This window comes from Hemitrygon akajei, chromosome 11 (genome assembly GCF_048418815.1).
Source record: "Hemitrygon akajei chromosome 11, sHemAka1.3, whole genome shotgun sequence".
Taxonomy (NCBI): Eukaryota; Metazoa; Chordata; class Chondrichthyes; order Myliobatiformes; family Dasyatidae; genus Hemitrygon; species Hemitrygon akajei.
The window spans coordinates 124259968-124278661 of record NC_133134.1 but is presented as its reverse complement, the minus strand read 5'-3'; the positions used below and the strand labels follow the sequence as shown (position 1 = coordinate 124278661).

The 18694-nt window shown below is 39.3% G+C and overlaps 1 protein-coding gene across 1 annotated transcript in view; it reads left to right on the top strand.

The window, feature by feature from the left end:
• Positions 1-18694, top strand: part of LOC140735187 (docking protein 5-like) — a 515728-nt gene that overhangs the window by 256122 nt on the left and 240912 nt on the right. Inside the window, exon 3 of the mRNA XM_073059974.1 lies at positions 3252-3359. Within this exon, the coding sequence (XP_072916075.1) occupies positions 3252-3359 (108 nt within the window). The remainder of the gene's footprint in view (positions 1-3251; positions 3360-18694) is intronic.

Genomic DNA, 18694 nt, shown 5'->3' with positions numbered 1-18694 from the left:
TCGACTGTACTTCCTTAGAAGGTTGGCGTCATTCAATGTCTGTAGTGAGATGCTGAAGATGTTCTATAGGTCAGTTGTGGAGAGCGCCCTCTTCTTTGTGGTGGCGTGTTGGGGAGGAAGCATTAAGAAGAGGGATGCCTCACGTCTTAATAAGCTGGTAAGGAAGGCGGGCTCTGTCATGGGCAAAGTACTGGAGAGTTTAACATCGGTAGCTGAGCGAAGGGCGCTGAGTAGGCTACGGTCAATTATGGAAAACTCTGAACATCCTCTACATAGCACCATCCAGAGACAGAGAAGCAGTTTCAGCGACAGGTTACTATCAATGCAATGCTCCTCAGACAGGATGAAGAGGTCAATACTCCCCAATGCCATTAGGCTTTACAATTCAACCGCCAGGACTTAAGAACTTTTTAAGAGCTATTATTAATGCTTTTTGAGATAGTGATTTAGATGCATATCATAATTTTTACTGAGTTAAGTATTGTATGTTATTAGTTTTGCTACAACAAGTGTATGGGACATTGGAAAAAAAGTTGAATTTCCCCATGGGGATGAATAAAGTATCTATCTATCTATCTAAATGTGGAAGGCCGTAAGACTGATCCGGTTCATTTAGTCACTATAATTTGTCCAGTTCCATTACAGTATAAAGCTATATCTTACAATATCCCGTACATTTTGTCTGCACCATTGTCTATAGTAATAAAAGTTATAAGGGCAAAGTTCAAACTGGGAGTATGATTGAACATTATATAGGAGACAAAAAATGAACAAGTTTTATTACAAATTGATGGCTACTCTGAAGTGGTTTCTCACAATTGTCAAGTATTAAATGGAGAAGTGGACCATAGTGGCAACTACCCTGTAAAGGTAGCAGGATATTGTTGCTTCTTTTACACCTTTACTATAGCATTTGAAAATGTTAATATTAAGATCTTCGTTATTCCCTAAAATGGCAGACAAAGATTTCCCTCCTCCCCTTCCCTCCCCTGCTGGTAGTTTGCAGAAGTAGAAAGTAGCTGACATCCGGCTCCAATTCCTGCAAGCTTATTTTTATGTAAAACCCTGGCGCAATTCAAACCACACTTCTGCACTCAGTTGTAAAGTAAAGGAAATGAAGTTGAATTTTCTAAAGGGAAAAAATGTTTTATTGCATTCTTGGGATAGAAATTGGGGCATATTCTTAAAATGGGGAGAGATTAAAAGGTATTTGTTTTCTAGAATGTGAGTTAGTATATTCTTGGGATATCTAAAACTTGTTAATAACCTGTAAACTTTTAGAAATAATTTGATTATTTTGGACAGTAAATGCAGCAGTGAATTTTCATTCAGCAGGTGTTCAACAAACAACAAATGAATAAATAATTCATCGAGGATTCTGGAGCAGGATATTGGAATAACTCATTCATAAGAAGCAAAAGCAAAATCAGCCCTTTGCCCTTGCTCTGTAATTCAATAAAATCATGACTGCTCTTATACCTCAGAGTCATTTTCATGCAATATCCCAATTCCCTAACATCTAAACATCTATTGATCTGCATTCAATGCATTTGAAACTGCCTTTACTACACTCTTTCATAGAGATTTCAGAAGATTCAGTGAGTTGTTGGTAAAAAGAAAAGTCTTTTATCTACAGTAAATCCTGAGTGGCCAACCCATTATGAACCCTGGCACTAGAATCCCCAGTAAAACTCCCAGCATATTAACTTTCTGTGATCTATGGGCAAGGACACCTTACTCTCTTGGAATCCAACATCTTTCAATCTGCCATCATTAAAAAAAAACTCCCATTTCTGTTTCGGATGGCTGTGCATTCTATGACATTATATTCTGTGATGGTGAGCACTTGGTAAACACACTCCTCATAAGCATGCATTTACACACACACAGACTTTGCCTTGTCACACAGCTGTCATTGCACTCAGTGTACGTTCTTCAATGTCTTCCCAGTATATTCTTATAATAGGTTCTAAACTGAAGTGATGCACTCCGGTTGACTTTATGATGCCTTTCCCACCATACATGGTAGAATATTCCACTACTTTAGCAAAGGGGATGTATAAATGTAAATATGTTGTTTGTATACTGTATTTAAGGTAGATATTGTTTATTTTGTAAAATGATGGTATCTACCTGGTGCAGTGCATCATATTCTAATTCATGTCTAGTCTTAAATTAACTGTGCATAACTAAAGATGGTATGTCCCAGTGCCTTAAAAAACAGCACTCTTTGCTCTCATTAGGAGAGAGAGATAGGGGCTGCCCGGAGTTCACACTGGACAAAGTATGGAGCTGCTATTGAGTTTTCTAGTAGATATCTTATTTGGTAAATGTTGACAGTTTTCATTATTTTCGCTAATCTTTTTGAGTTTGATTTTAGACACACCTAATAAACACCCTTACACCAAAGTGCTAAGTGACTCCAGTCATTTTTCCATGACTGGAGGACCATTACCTGTCTCTGCAGCATCCCATTGGTTACTCAATCCCAACCTGAAAATAGTCTTTTTAATCCTATTTTTATTATTTTCATCTGTTAACCAGTTCTCAATCCATCCTAATCCATTACCTCAATACTATGTCCTCTAATTTTGCTTACTTATCGGTTAAGACCATAAGACATAGGAGCAGAATTAGGTCATTTGGCCCACGAGTCTGCTCTGCCATTCCATCATCGTTGATATATTATCACTCACCACCCCATTCTCTTGCCTCTCCCCTTAATCTTTGACACGCATACTAATCAAGAATCTATCATCCCCTGCTTTAAATATACCTCCACAGTTGTCTGTGAATTCCACAGTATCACTACCTTCTGGCTAAATCTTACCTCTTGGGTAGAATGTCATCAAGAACTTCAGAAAGTTCATTAGATCCAAGCTTCAAATTCATTAGGTTCCCCTTATCTGCTCGGCCGGTTTCAACCTCAGAAAGTTCTAAAAGATTTGGCAAATGCAATTTCCCACTTATACATCCACATTGTTTCTGCATATTTTTTGGTTCAATTTTTAGTGCTTTGTTAATAATTTAACAATGCATTCTAGCCCTTTCCCTATTACTAAATCAAGCTGACTGGTTTATATTTCCACTATATTTCCATTGGTAGCATTTCCAATAGTAGACATGGTGTGACTGAAAACCTGTATCATATTTACTTTAGATTTAGCTAATATGTATTTTTGTTTTTCTCATAGGTACAGCCAAAACAGAAGCATTTGACATATATTTTCTTTTACTTCTACGCACTGTAGATTTACCAAAGGTGCTGGCTTGTGCTAAAGAAGGCATCAAGTAAAGGTCCCAAACGACTGGAAAAGTTTTCAGATGAACGAGCTGCATATTTCAGATGTTATCATAAGGTAAATAATCAGTTAACAAAAAATATTTTGATAACTATTTTGCATTCATTATGTCTCCCTTGAACATTATTGATGTGACAAATATTCCTTGTTGCTAAATGAAAATGATGAGACACAACTGAAAACATACATTCTTCTTCCAATTATCTCTTTGCAATTGCTGAAGTAGAGGATTTCTTTGGAGCTTACAGTTTCAATGGGTGGCCACTGCCTCATCCATGTCAATACAAACTCTGAATAATGGAAAGCCAATTCCTATGAAATCCAAAAATGTCAAGTCACTCCAACTGTTACCTTAATGAGGATCACATGGAGAGAATTTTACTTCAGGCAACATGATAATTTTTGATTGTGTATTTACTATTTGAGAAAAAGTGAAAGAATGAGGTTAGATTACTTTTTTTTAGACTAAAAGTGTATTGTAGGGAAGGAACAATTGTTGAGAAGACAACAAAATAAGCTTTGTAAGTATGTTGTAAGTTTCAAATCTTTTTCAAATTGTCACAAAGCAATTCACAGTCAATAAATGCTTTGTGAGGTATAGTTACTAATGAAATGAAGAGAATCAGGCAGTCATAAAAACACAATGCTGGCAGAACTCAGCAGGCCAGACAGCATCTATGGGAGGAGGTAGTGACGATGTTTCGGGCCAAAACCCTTCATCTGGATGAAGGGTTTCGGCCCAAAATATCGTCACTACCTCCTCCTATAGATGCTGTCTGGCCTGCTGAGTTCTGCCAGCATTGTGTGTTTTTATTTATTTCCAGCATCTCCAGATTCACTCGTGTTGCCTTAGAATCAGGCAGTCAATGGGAGACCCACATAAAGAATTGTGATGATGACCAAATCATCTCTCTCATTGAGTGAGGAACAAATTTTGGCCTAGTTACAGAGCTAACTAAAAACACTTATCTGTGGAGAAACCAGCAGAGAGGAAATATTAACATACAGTTTGATGACCTAATATTCTAATGAGAGGTCATTAACCTAAAATGTCAACTCATTTTCTGAAATCTAGTGGGGATTGATAGCATTTCCAATTCTGCTGCTCTTCTTAAACCAATGCTGTGCAATCTTGTGCACTTGAAATCGGACCTCAGTCTGGGGCCTCATGAGACTGACTCTAACAATGCAGCACTGTATCAATACTGCTATGGATTGTCTGAGTTCAAATCTCCGGAGTGAGTATTCAACCCACAATTTTTGATAAGTGCTGAAATGTTCCCAAGTGAGCAGGAATGGTCGGAGAATAAGTGAAAAATAGTTTTCTCTAAATCATCTTTTAATACATTGTTCTCAAATTATTTATCATATTCCAATGGTTTTGCTGTATATGGCTGCAAAGGACCAGAATTTAAAATCTTATCTTTACAGGTATCCAAAATAATAGTACAGTTGTCCCTAATCATCAAATGCAATCCAAAACTACTATTGTGGCTGTTGCAACACCAAAAGAAACACATAACCCATAAACATTAGGAACAAGATAGGTCACCCAACCCCTCTTGTCTTCTCCACCATTCAATAAATCCACCGGTGATCTGACAGCGACATCCATTCCACATTCCTGCCTGCTCTTGAACTCTTTATTTCCTTGCTTATCAAGAGCTTATGTAAGTTTGCCTTAAATGCATTCAAAATCATTTCTGCCTCTTCCCTTGAGGAAGGCATTATCAAAAACTCTAGAACCTCATTGAGACAGAAAGAATCAGCTTACGCTATCATAAATGAGTGCCATTTTATTTTCAAGCAGCCCCATCTCCCTGATTCAAAACTACTGCAAGAGGAAACATCCTCTCCACATCAACCCTGTCACGTACCTTAAAGATGTTATCAGTTTCAAAACAGGATTAGGAGTTTGCAAAATATCAGAAATGGAAGATGAATTTCAGCTTTCCTGAGTTTGAATCTGCTGCTAGTAACCTCATGTTATATATGTTAAAAATGGATAATTCTCAAGATCATTTTCAGGGCAGCACAGTGCCACAAATGATCTTGAGAAGCTGCTGCTTCACGGATTCAATCCGGACCACCATGTGAAGTTTGCTTGTAATCTCTGACAATGTTGGATTCCTTTTCGGTGCTCTGATTCCTTCACATATCCCAGAGGAGTGCAGGTTGGTCGGTTGATTAGCTACTGTAAATTTCTCTGAGGGTGTAAGTGAATGGTGGCGGGAGAGTAAAATTGGATTATTGTGGGATTAGTGTAAGTGGATGCTTGATGGTTGGCGTGTAGTTGGTGGGACAAAACACTGAGTTTCTTGCTTCTTGTCATGGTCTTCACTTCGTGTCAGGTGGTGGTGAAGAAGGCACTACCTCAGTGTTTTTAGTCAGGAAGTGCCCAGTGTACAACTCCTGCTCATTGTAATCCACTGTGGAGAAAATTACAAAGGATTTTTGCTGAGACAGAAAATTAGGAGGAGGAGCTCTGAGAGGGTGTCTGATCATGAAGAGTTTAGACAGAATAAATAAAGAGAAATTGTTTTCATTAGTTTAACATCATAAAACTGATTTAAATTGTTTGGCAAGAGAACCGGAGAATACATGAGGAAAAGTTTAGAATGGTTAAGGTCTGGAAATCACTTTCCATCAGAATGATTGATTAAAAAAATAAAAGGTTTCTTCAAAAGGAAATATTTGGAAGAGAAACATCTCAGGGATTTTCTGAAAGTCTGAAGTGGAGCAGACTGAATCAGACTTTTTCCATAAAATAAGGATGTCTTGGTTTCTAACAACCCATGAATAGACTCTCACTTCCTTTTAGCTATTAATTTGGAGGAACTGTTCAATGCAAGTGGAAAGAACTTTATTGAAGTATTGGAAGAAGCTGGAATGTTTTGCTTCCCAGTCACATGCAATGTTAGCAGGAATCACATTAGTTGCATTAAGTTTGCTTTCAGCAATCTCTACTTAACATATATCTAGTCCAGAGAGCATGATTCCTATAAAAAACTTTTGTTTCATGTATATTCAATCTTTAGAGGCAACTTGTTTTCACAGGGCTGCAATTCTCTGAGCCTGTTGATGTAACTTGTGCAATAAAATTGCCTGATAAAGATGAAAGGGGTTTCTGCTTCAGGCAAAGTATAAAAGGTGTACTGTTGTGACATTTCTCCATCCAACTCAATAATAAATCCATATCTTCTTCACGAACAAGTGAAAATCTACAGATGCTGGAAATCTGAGCAACGCATACATAATGCTGGAGGAACTCAACGGGCCAGGCTATGGAAAACTGTACAGTCGACATTTCAGGCTGAAACCCTTCAGGGCAGGAGAAAAAGTGTTGAAAGTAGATTTAAAAGGTGGAGGGAGATGAGAGAGAAACAAAAGATAATAGGTGAAATCTGAAGGGGGAAGGATGAAGTAAAGAGCTGGGAAGTTGATTGCCGAAAGAGACAGAAGACCATGAAAGGAAGAAAAGGGGGGAGGAGTGCCAGAGGGGGGCAATGGATGGGCAAGGAGATAAGGTGTGAGAGGGTAAAGGGAATGGGAAATGGTGAAGGAGAGGGAGAGGTGGAGAGCATTACCGGAAGTTTGAAAAATCGATGTTCATGCCATCAGGTTGGAGGCTATCCAAACAGAATATAAGGTGTTGTTCTTCCAGCCTAAGTATGGCCTCAACACGACAGTGGAGGAGGACATGGATGGACATATCAGAATGGGTATGGGAAGTGGAATTAAAATGGGTGGCCACTGAGAGATCACGCTTTTTCTGGCAGATGGAGCATAGGTGCTCGGTGAAGCAGTTTCCCAATCTACGTCGGGTCTCACCGATTTACAAGAGGGCACACCGGGAGCACTAGACACAGTATATGACCCCAACAGACTCACATGTAAAGTGTTGTCTCACCTGGAAGGACTCTTTAGGACCCTGAATGGTAGTGAAGGTGGAGGTGTAGGGGGCAGTGTAGCACTTGTTCCTCTTGCAAGGATAAATGCCAGAAGGGAGATCAGTGGGGAGGGACGATTGGACAAGGGAGTCACATAAGGAGTGATCTCAGCAGGAAACAGAAAGTTGGTGTGGGGGGAAGGAAAGATGTGTGTGGTGGTGGGATCCTGTTGGAGATGGCGGAAGTTCTGGAAAATTATGTGTTAGATGTGGAGGCTGGTGGGGTGGTAGGTGAGGACAAGATGAATCCTATCCCTGGTAGTGTGGTGGGAGGATGGGGTAAGAGCAGACGTGTGTGAAATAGAAGAGAAGCAGTTGAGGGTAGTGTTGATGGTGGAGGAAGGAAAGCTCCTTTCTTTGAAAAAGGAGGACATCTCCCTCATTCTAGAATGAAAAGCCTCATCCTAAGAGCAGATGCGGCAGAGATGGAGAAATTGAGAAAATGGGATTGTGGGAAGAGGTATAGTCCAGGTATCAGTGGGTGTCCATGGGTTTATAATAGACATCAGTGGATAAGCTGTCTCTGGAGCTAGAGACAGTGAGATCACGAAAGTGGAGGTGGGTGCCAGAAATGGATCAGTAAATTTCAGGGCAGGGTAGAAGTTGAAGGCAAAGTGGATGAAGTAGACGGGTTTAGCACAGGTGCAGGAAGCAGCTCCAATGCAGTCGTGATTTAGCATAGGAAAAGTATGGGACAGTTATCAGTGTAGGCTTGGAACATAGACTGTTCTGCATAGCTGACAAACAGACAGGCATAGCTGGGACCCATGCGAGTACACATGACTACAGCTTTTCTTTGAAGGAAGTGTGAGGAGCCAAAGGAGAAATTATTTAGAGTGAGGGCAAGTTCTGCTAGGTGGTGGAGGGAAACTGGCTAGGTCTGATGGCCAGAAAAAAGAAAAGGAGAGCTTTAAGGCCTTCCATGTCATCTTCCATATTATTACTTTCTTGAGAATATTATCATGGTGCATTCATACACTTTCTTGGCTACCACTGCCAATGTAAATTCAATTTAAATCCCCATTCAGTGTAAATATGGGGATGTTAGAAGTTCAAAGTTTCAAAGGTTAATTTATTATCAAAGTATGTAACTCTGAAATTCTTCTTCACCAAATAGTCATGAAACCAAAAAAGAAAAGGGTGGTAGTATGATCATCAACCCCCAAATCCCTCCTCCCTGTACAAAAAAGAAACAGAAATGGAACAGTCCATATCCAAAATGCAAAAAATCTGGATAACATTCTCCTGGAGATCTTTTCCTCTCCAGCAGCAGAGCGATCCCACCTGGGATCAAATAATTGTTTAACAAATAGTTCTGCACCTGTCACAACACTGTCAATGGATGTCAAACTATATGTGGCAATGATGAAGTGCAATCTCATTGAGGCCCCCTGGTATTACACCATGGAATCACCTATTGATCTCATGCCAGGTCAGTGTGCGATCAAAGTTGTAACTGTTGAAAAGGATTCACAGCTTGTAGAATGGCCAAGTTAAATTTATTTTAAATGCTATTGTATTATGCTTAATATTCTGACTGATTTCTGCATGTTTTAGCATGTATTAGTGAACTGTAGTTATTTTGCGTATTTAAAAACATAATTTTAATGGTTTTCAAATGTCCTGAAGATCAATGACAATTCAAGCTTGTTGAAGGGGTTCAGCAGCCTCCATGCTGCTATAAAACTGATGTTAGTGCCTTCTAACCAAGTTTGTCAAAGTGTTGTGTTCATGAGGCCTCAGTGCTAACTAAGGCCTTGCCACTTTCGTGACCTGTCTCCTTGGTGCCGAGGGCTAGCAATGTCTGCCTTTCACATCTGGCTCAGGTAAGTGCAGGTGGGCAGAGACTACAAACTGACTAAGAAGTGAATTGGATTGAGGAAAATCCTGCTCAGCTGATAATATTAAATTTCAGTAGCTTCTCAACAGCATTATTGATCACTGTATTCATGTCACTTGCTAATTAATTAATACATTGGTCATTAGCCATTGTTTATTGATTATATTTTTAATATATTGGTCCTTTGAATCATTTGAATTCTATGTGCATAAAATTTGCATATATTGTTTTCCTGGTGAATCTCTTGAGAACAAACAGATTTTATGAAAACATGATTTATATAATGGTTAAATGATTGATCTGTTATACAGAACTAAAGATAAAAACAAATCTTGTCTGGTCACTGTTATGCACATAAGATTCTATCGTATTTAAGACCCTTGTGCCTACAGCCAGACTGACGGACAGTTGCATTCTTGAGGCAAAGGGTGATTTTATGCTGCTTCTGTAAACAGGCTTTGGACTGTAAGCACCTACCATGTGTTAAAGCAAACTGGCTTCAAAGAAACTGCTGTAGGTACTCAGTGGGTAGTGTAGAATCTGTGGGGAGGAGAAGGGTTGTCAGCATTTCAGGTCAAGAGCTTGCATCAGGACTGAAAGTAGAGAGGGAAATTAGTCAGTATAAAGATGACAGGAGGATTGAGTCAGGAGTGAGTGGGCGACGTGGACTGATGAAGTGTGAAAGATGACGGCAGGTGAAGCCAAATTCCATCATGGGCACTAGGGGTGGAAAGGAACGGGTGGATTTTGGTGCCAGAAGCAGTTTGGTTTAACTGTGTACACAGCCAGTTCTGATGAAAGTCTCTATCTGAAACGTCAGCTCTCTATTTCCCTTCATAGATACAGCCTGACCTGCTGAGCTCCTCCTGCTTCTTTATGTGTGACTTATCTGGGTGATGGGCCATTACGAGACACCCAACTTACTCTGTTACTATATAAGAACTCAAAAAAACAAAACAGGAGAAGCCTTTCATCCTCTCATGTCTTCTCTCCCATTCAATCAGGCAGCTCTGATTGTTTACTTCAGCATCACTTCCCTTCCCCATATTACCATATTCATTGATAAGTAAACATTGATTTCTGACTTGAATATATTCAGTGACGATCATATATATTGCAACGATCTTGAAAAGAGAATGACAAAGATTCGCTATCCTCAAGATGAAAAAATCTTTTTTTTTACCTCAATCCTGAATGGCCATCCTCACATTTTATGTCTTCTGTGTAGTAAAATTGTATTCTTTGTTATTGTAGTAATTTATATATTGACTTTTGGGATTTTTAGCTATTTCTAATAATCTGGACCAGTCAATTCAAGTGATTTAAGTTTATATTACTCCAAGACCAAGTCCTTGAAGCTTCACTCTAGGGTTATAGAACCTTGGATACTTTCTACTTTTGCTTAATTTTGATCTTAATTCATCCCTTGGATGTTAATGTCAGAATCAGAATCAAAATCAGTTTTAGTAGCGCTGGCATATGTCATGAAATCTATTGTCTTGCAGAAGTAATACATTGCTATACATAATAGTAAAAAACTAGAAATTGCAATAAAAATATATTTTAAGTAATTAAATTAATTAAGTAGTGCAAAAACAGAGCAAATAAAAAGAAGTAGTGAGGTAGTGTATATGAGTTCATTGTCCATTTAGAAATCTGATTGCAGAGGGGAAGAAGTTGTTTCTAGAACATTGAGAGTATGCCTTCAGGCTGTTGTACCTTCTCCTTGAGGTAACCATGAGAAGGAAGCATGTCCTGGGTGATGGGGGTCCTTAATGCTAGATACTGCCTTTCTGAGGTATTGCCTTTTGAAGATGTTCTCAATGCTAGGGATGATAGTGCCTGTCATGGAATTGGCTGAGGATCTTCTTCTCAAAAATGCTAACAGTAAAGCAAGGAGCCTATTTTTTGGTGGCTTTTTTCCCTTATTGCCCACAATGCTCTCCAGCTCCAGTATAATTTTACTAGATTCAAGACATGGTTACCCTTAGTTACTTGGTTCCAACAGGTGCACTAGAAATCATTCACAAATTGATGGTCTGGAAAACAACACTATTAATGAATTCAAAGTGGACAGTTGAAAATCACAGTCAGTAAAGACATCTGGGCAAACAGGCGAGGGTCCGAAGCACAACAGCACTGTCTTGCATTTTCCAAGCACGATTACATTTCTAGACAATTAATCTCCTCAGAAGAGTCATGGCTAAAATATTAATCTTTCTGATTTTAATTGATCAAATTTTTTATTTCCAATTTTCCAGTTGTTATTGGTTTTATTTCAAGATTTGATATTCTTATGTTTCAATTAACTCTTTTTTCTGAACTGTTCAAGTTCATTCACACAAACATATAAAAGGAGATATGAAGTCTATAATCTTTAAAAAAAATCATGAAGTTGTTTGTAATAAGAAATGAATGTATTAGTTTTCAGAACAAGGTTCCATACAGTAATTGTCAATGATTTTGCATTCATTTCCCCACAAGTCACATGAAAGTCAGAATACTTGATTAACATAGTTTTTGTCTCCAAATTTACTCTCGTTAATTTCTTAGTCATGTCCATTACTCATACACAAACATTCAACAGGATCAGACTTCCAAAAAGACAGATCACATTTACAGAATTCACAACAAATTTCAATTTTCTTATGTTTTAGTTTTTAATTCATTCTCCTATAATCCCTAGCCCCTTAATATACAGTCTTTACCTTTTAGCTTAATATCTGGGCAAACGTTAGGAACCTGAATTTCCTCATGTGTGCCTGATATTCTTGCCTTTCATGTGCTTTAGCATTTTTGACTCTTATCTTCTGAAGGTGCGAGAGGTGATAATTATTATCATAAAGCAAGGTAAGTTATAGAGCACCTGAATCAAGTGGTGTGGGGAGAGAGCAGGAAAGTAGATCAACCATGATCATGTTAAATGACGGATCAGACAAGATGGGCTGAAATGGCCAGTTAACGCTCCTATTTTCTGTATTTCTATGCAAATCAAGAGACTAGTTTATTTTACTTCGATAATCCAGAGAAAGAAATAGAAATTCCAATGAAGTTAAATATGATTTACTTTACCCTCAATATATCCTAAGTTATCACTGATGCATTTTGAAATAAAGTGAAACTGTTTTCAACTAAGTGTCAATTTTCAATCGATAAGCAGCTATCTTATGGATACAATATAGCGTGAATACAGTACAAGACCTTCAGCTGAAAAAGTCCATCAAACCACATTGCCCACCTATCTAGTCTAATTTCTTGCATTTGGCCCATATCCCTCCAGACCCCTACCTATCCTCATACTTTTCAAATGATACTATTGTTCCGGCCTCAACCTCAGGCAGCTTGTTCTTTATATGTGGGGTGACATGGAAGTGTAATAGTTAGCACAATGCTTTACAGTACCAGCAGCCCAGGTTCATTTCCTGTTGCTGCTTGTCTGGAGTTTGTATATTTTCCTCATCACCATGTGTGTTTCGGTTTCCTCCCACAGTCCAATGATGAAATATTCGGTACATTAATTAGTCATTGTAAATTGTCCTGTGATTAGGCTAGTTGGGGGATGGCTGAATGGCCCTGCTCGAAGGGCTGGAAGGACCTACTCTACACTGGATCTCAATAAATAAATATTCAAATCCTTCTGCATGAAAAAGTTGACCCTCAAGTCCCTTTTAAATGTTTCCTCTCTCACCCTTAATCTATGATCCACAATATGCTGAGGTCTAGATTAGTGGCCTTCAGGACTGGAGACCCAGAGAAGTACAAATAGTCTAGGTATGTACTCTGGAAAGCCACCTCACATTCAAAGTGGCAATTCCAGACCAAACTTTCATCACAGAAAGATGCTTAGTATCTGTGGCGGGGCTTGAATAAATGACAAGGTGTTGCTCCAAGACAAGCCCAATGCCTTTTTTGCTTGCTTTGACAGACACAACATGGAGGTACCTTCATGAACATATATATACTTACTAAATAAATTTATTTTGAACCTCCAGTTTTGGACTCCTTAGCTTGTGAAAAAGACTGATATCATCCATCTTATTAATGCCTTTTATAATTTTAAACATTCTTCAAAGTTTCGATGTATAAAGAACTAGCCTGACCAATTCTCCTCCATGTCATCTATGTAAATCTTTTCTGTACCCATTCCACTTTAACCACATATTTCCTATTACAGTGTGGCCAAAACTGTACATGGTACTCCAAGTGTGCCTCACCAACAACTTATAAAGCTGCAACATTATGTCCCAACTTCTATACTCAGTACCCTAACTGATGAACACTTTTTCACCATTCTTTCTGCATATGAGCTGCTTTTAACAAAGTATGTACTTGTGCTCTTGTGTCTCTCTGTTCCATTATTTTTCCTAGTGCCTAAGCATTTAGAATATGCATCCCACTCTGGTTTGACTTTTCAAAATATGTTACCTTACACTTACCTGTATTGAAATCCACTTGCCACTCATTGGTCAACTTTCCTAACTGATAAATGTCCCCTGTACCTGTAATCTATGATATCTTTCTTCTCTATCAACAATATCTCCTAATTTCATGTCATCTGAAAACTTGTTGATCGAATCTTGTGTGTTCAGTCCCAAATTGTTTATATCAATAATAAATAACAAGGGTGTCCAAAGCCAAGCCCTATGGCATGCCAGTAGTAACCACATTCCATTCTGATAAAGTGCCTTCAACAGCTCTGCTTCCTACCTCTGAGCCAATTTTGAATCCACCAAACTAGCACTCCCTAAATTCAAAGTTTCAAAAGTTCATTTATTATCAAAGTATGTATGCAGAATACAACTCTGAGATTCATCTTCTCCAGATAGCCACAAAACAATGAAGACCATGTATCATTCAAAGAAAAAACATCAACCAACCACCCCCCGCTGCACAAAAAATAACTTGCAAACTCCAATCTGCCAACCCCCTCCCTTGTACAATAAAATTAACTGATCACCACATGGAAAATGGCAACAAGAGCATCAAACCTCAACCCCCCAATGTGTCAACTGACAACAAGAAAGAATACAAAAACAAATAGAACTGGAAGAGACCACTATGAACTACAGTTAGTATGAATTCCATAGGATCTAAACTTCTAGAGCTGGCTGCAATCCGGGACCTTCTCAAAGCCTTGCTGAAGTACAAATAGTCAACATTATTTGCCCTACAGTTATTTACTCTTTTGTTTGCCTCTTCAAACAATTCATCAAATATGACTTCTCGCACACAAAGCTATGCTGCCTCCTCCTAATCAGACTTTGCTTATCCAAACGATGTATAATCTGTCCCACATCATATCCTCTACCCATGATATTAGACAGACAAGCCTAGATGGTTTGTCCTTGCTTCCCTTTTTAGACAAGAGAATGATATTATCCAACTTTCAGTGTTCAAGAGCTAAACCAATGGCTGATGCTGTGACTGCTCATCATCTTCTAGGTTCATGCCGGAAACTAACAATGTGTATCAATAACTGGCTCCCTGATATCTACATCATTCTAGAATCAAGTGAAAGAGGAAACTGAGAATCATTTGAAAATCAATAACATGCATTCATGAATCTGTTTGTTTCAAATGGTCAGGGCTATCTTTCCAGATATTCTTGAGGAGATTCTCTCAAGAGGTAGGGTGAGCAGCCCTACCTCTGGTGCATACTGACACGAATGAGGTAGGTGGGGGGGGGGGGGAAAGGTATCCTTCATAGTGAGTATAGGGAATAAGGGAAGAGGCTGAAAATCAGGAACTACAAGGTAATAATCTCTCTGGATTACTCCCAGTACCATGTGCTAGCCAGAGCAACAATAGGATGATGGTGCAGATGTATGAATGGCTGAGGAAGTGGTGAGGGATGGGAGAGGGGCAAGCTTCAGTTCACTGGATCATTGGAATCTCTTCTGGAGGAGGTATGCCCAGTACAAAAAGGACAGGTTAAATCTGAACCCAAGTGGGACAAATATCCTTGCGGGCAGGTTTGTTAGGGCATTTGTGGTGGGCTTAAACTAACTTGGTAAGGCGATAGGAGCTGAGTTATAGGGCTGAGGATGGAGCAGTTGGTATACAAGTAGATGCCGTGTGTAATGAAACTGTGAGGAAGGACAATCAGATGATAGGGCATAATAGCTGTCACTGCAATTAGTTGAAGTGTAACTGATGCACCATCAATAACTCTCTCTGAGACGTAAAGGCGAGATATCGGCTTTTATTGACTGGAAGAAGAACAAGCAGTGGTTGACCACCATACTACATCCTGGAGACAGAGAGGCCGGGCTCAGGCCTCAATCACCTTTATACAGGGGTCTGTGGGAGGAGCCACAGGAGCAGTCAGCAGGGGGCGAGTCCAGACAGGTATATGTAGTTCATCACAGTAACATGGGAGGGAAGTTGAAAAGGGTGATTAATACAGGACTAACGGTGTTATATTTGAATGCATGCAGTATTCAGAATAAGGTAGATGATTATGTAATGCAGTTAGAGTTTGGCAGATATGATATTGTGGGCATTACAGATTCGTAATTGAAAGAAGATCATAGTCAGAAGCTTAACTTCCAAGAAAAAAAACATTGCATTGTAAGTACAGGCAGGGAGACAAAGTAGGAGGGATGGCTCTGTTAGTAAAAAAACGTAAATCAAATCCTTAAGAAGAGAAGACAGAGAATCGAAAGATGCAGAATCCTTGTGGGTAAAGTTAAGAAACTGCAAGAATAAAAAGACCCCGACGGGAATTGTATATATAGGTCTCTGAACAGTAGCGAGGACGTGAGGTATAAATTTCAGATGGAGATGTCAGTGTGGTTCCCTTAAGGGAAATCTTGCCTGACAAATCTGTTGGAATTCTTTGAGGAAATAACAGGCAGGATTGACAAAGGAGAGCCAGTGTATGTTGTTTACTTGTATTTTCAGAAGCCCTTTGACATGGTGTTACAGGAAAGATACCAGCATGGATAGATGTTTGGTTGACTAGCAGGAGGCAAAGAGTAGGAATAAAGGGGGCTTAGTCTGGTTGACTGTTGGTGATTTGAGGTGTACCACAGGGCGCAGTATTGGGACTGATTCATTTCACTTTATTGTATATGTTAACATATACATCCATTTATTTGGATGAATAAGTTGATGGCTTTGTGGACAAATTTGCAGATTATACAAATAGGGTGGAGGGGCCGGTAGTGTTGAGGATGCAGGAAGACTGCAGAAGGACTTGAACTGTTTGGGAGAATGGGTGAAGAACTGGCAGATGGAATATAATGTAGGGAAGTGTATGGTCATCCATGTTGGTGGAAAAAATAAAGGCATTGGCTATTTTCTAAATGGAGACAATTCAAAATTCAGAAGTGCAAAGGGACTTGGAGTGCTCATGCAGGAGTCACTAAAGGTTAATTTGCATGCTGCGACAGTGGTAAGGAAGGTAAATGTAATGTTAGCATTTATTTCGGAAAGATTCTAATATGGCAGTAACAATGTAATGCTGAGACTTTATAAGGTATTGGTCAGACCACATTTGGAATATTGTGAGTAGTTCTGGGTCCTTTATTGAAGAAAAGATGTGCTGGCTTTAGAGAGAGTCCAGAGGATGATCACACGAATGATTTCAGGATGAAAGGATTAATATAAGAGGAACGTTTGCTCACTCTTGGCCTGTACCTACTGGAGTTTAGAAGAATGAGAAGGATTCTCATTGAAATCTATCAAATATTCAAAGATGTAGACAGGGTGGATGTGGAGAGAATATTTCCTACGGTGGGTTAGACTCGGACCAGATACCACTGCTTCAGAACAGAGGGACATCCATTTAGAGCAGAGATGAGGAGAAATTCCTTTAGCTAGAGAGTGGTAAACCTATGGAAATCATTGCCACAGATGGCCATGGAAGCTAAGTCATTGAGTATATCTAAAGCAGAGTTTGATAGGTTCTTGAGTGGTTAGGGCATCAAAGATCATGGAGAGAAGGCAGGGAAATGGCGTTGAGTGGGATAACAAATCAGCCATGATGGAATGGTGAAGTAGACTGAATGGGCTGAGTGGCCTAATTCTGCTCCTATGTCTTTTGGTCCTATATTAACCCGATATCTGAAATGTGAAATGGTATCACAATTTTTAAGAACAAGAGAAAATCTGCAGATGCTGGAAATCCGAGCAACACACACAAAATGCTGGAGGAACTCAACAGGCCAGGCAGCATCTATGAAAAAAAAAGAACAGTCAACGTTTTGGGACGAGACCCTTCGGCAGGACTGGGGAAAAATGCTGAGGAGTAGATTTGAAAGGTGAGGGGATGGGAGCAAGAAATGCCAGGCAATAGGTGAAACTTATAGCTGAAACTTATTGAGGGGGAGGGATGAAGCAAAGACCTAGGAAGAGACGGAAGGTCATGGAAGAAAGAAGAAAGGGAGGGGAGAGAAGTACCAGAGGAAGGTGATGAGCATGCAAGGAGTTAACATGAGAGAGCAACAAAGGTATGGGAAATGGTGAAGGGGTGTGGGGTGGAGGCATTTGAGAAATCGATGTTCATGCCATTAGGTTTGAGGCTACCCAATTGTAATATAAGTTGTTGTAACTTCAGCCTAAGTGTTGCCTTATCCCGACAGTGGAGGAGGCCATGGACAGAATGGGAATGGAAAGTGGAATTGAAATGTTTGGCCACTGGGAGATCCTGCTTCTTCTGGTGGATGGAACATAGATGCTCAGCAAAGCAGTCTCCCAATCTATGTTGAGTCTCACTGATATACAAGAGGCCACAGCGGGAGCACTCAACACTTTATATGACCCAACAGACTTATAATTATTAAGGTTGATCATAGAAAACAAAGAACAGCATTTCTTCTCGTTTTCTAAATAATGTATTGAATGCTGCTTTACTCCTATTCTACAGCAAGTAGCACCATACTATCTTGAACCACCAAGCTCATTTGATGAAAATATTTTCTTGTGCTGTTGAGAAATTTTGACTTACAGGTAGTGCACGAATGTTTAAAATCTTCAAGAGAGAGACAATATTCTTTGACTTGAAGGGAAAATTATTGTTGGAAGCATTCCTATTTGCCTGCTGCAATTGTTTTTTTATTTACACATGATAGAAGCCGCAAGTGTAAGAGACATTGAGCAAACTTTCCTGTCACTTTTGTATAATGTCCACTTTCAGATGTCACCGCTAAGAACACACTGAGACAGTGCTGGGAGCGTTAAATTTGGTGACAGTATCTTCAGTCTCTTCTCCCTGTCTTACCTGAGCTCAACAATATCCACTTCAACAAAAAAAGGCCTAGCTAATTCACAGAGCTACATTGTTGAGGTTGTGCCCATATTTTGTTGTTTGGTGCACTTTCCTTTAATTATATAGCATTATTCCTCAGAAAAGACGGGGAAGTCTGTAAAGTGAGGCTTGCAGTAGTGATGTGGATGAGCTGCAGTTGATCATGGGAATATAAGTTTGAGCCCTCATTAATAAAAATTATTGTTAGTGTGTGATGGGACGTTATATTTTTACAGAGTATCTACTAAACTTCACTAATTCTTCATGTAAATTCATTAAACATATAATACCAATGCACCTAGATCCTTAGGACAGTTGCGATTGTCTGCAACTGAATTTATAAAGCCCAAAAC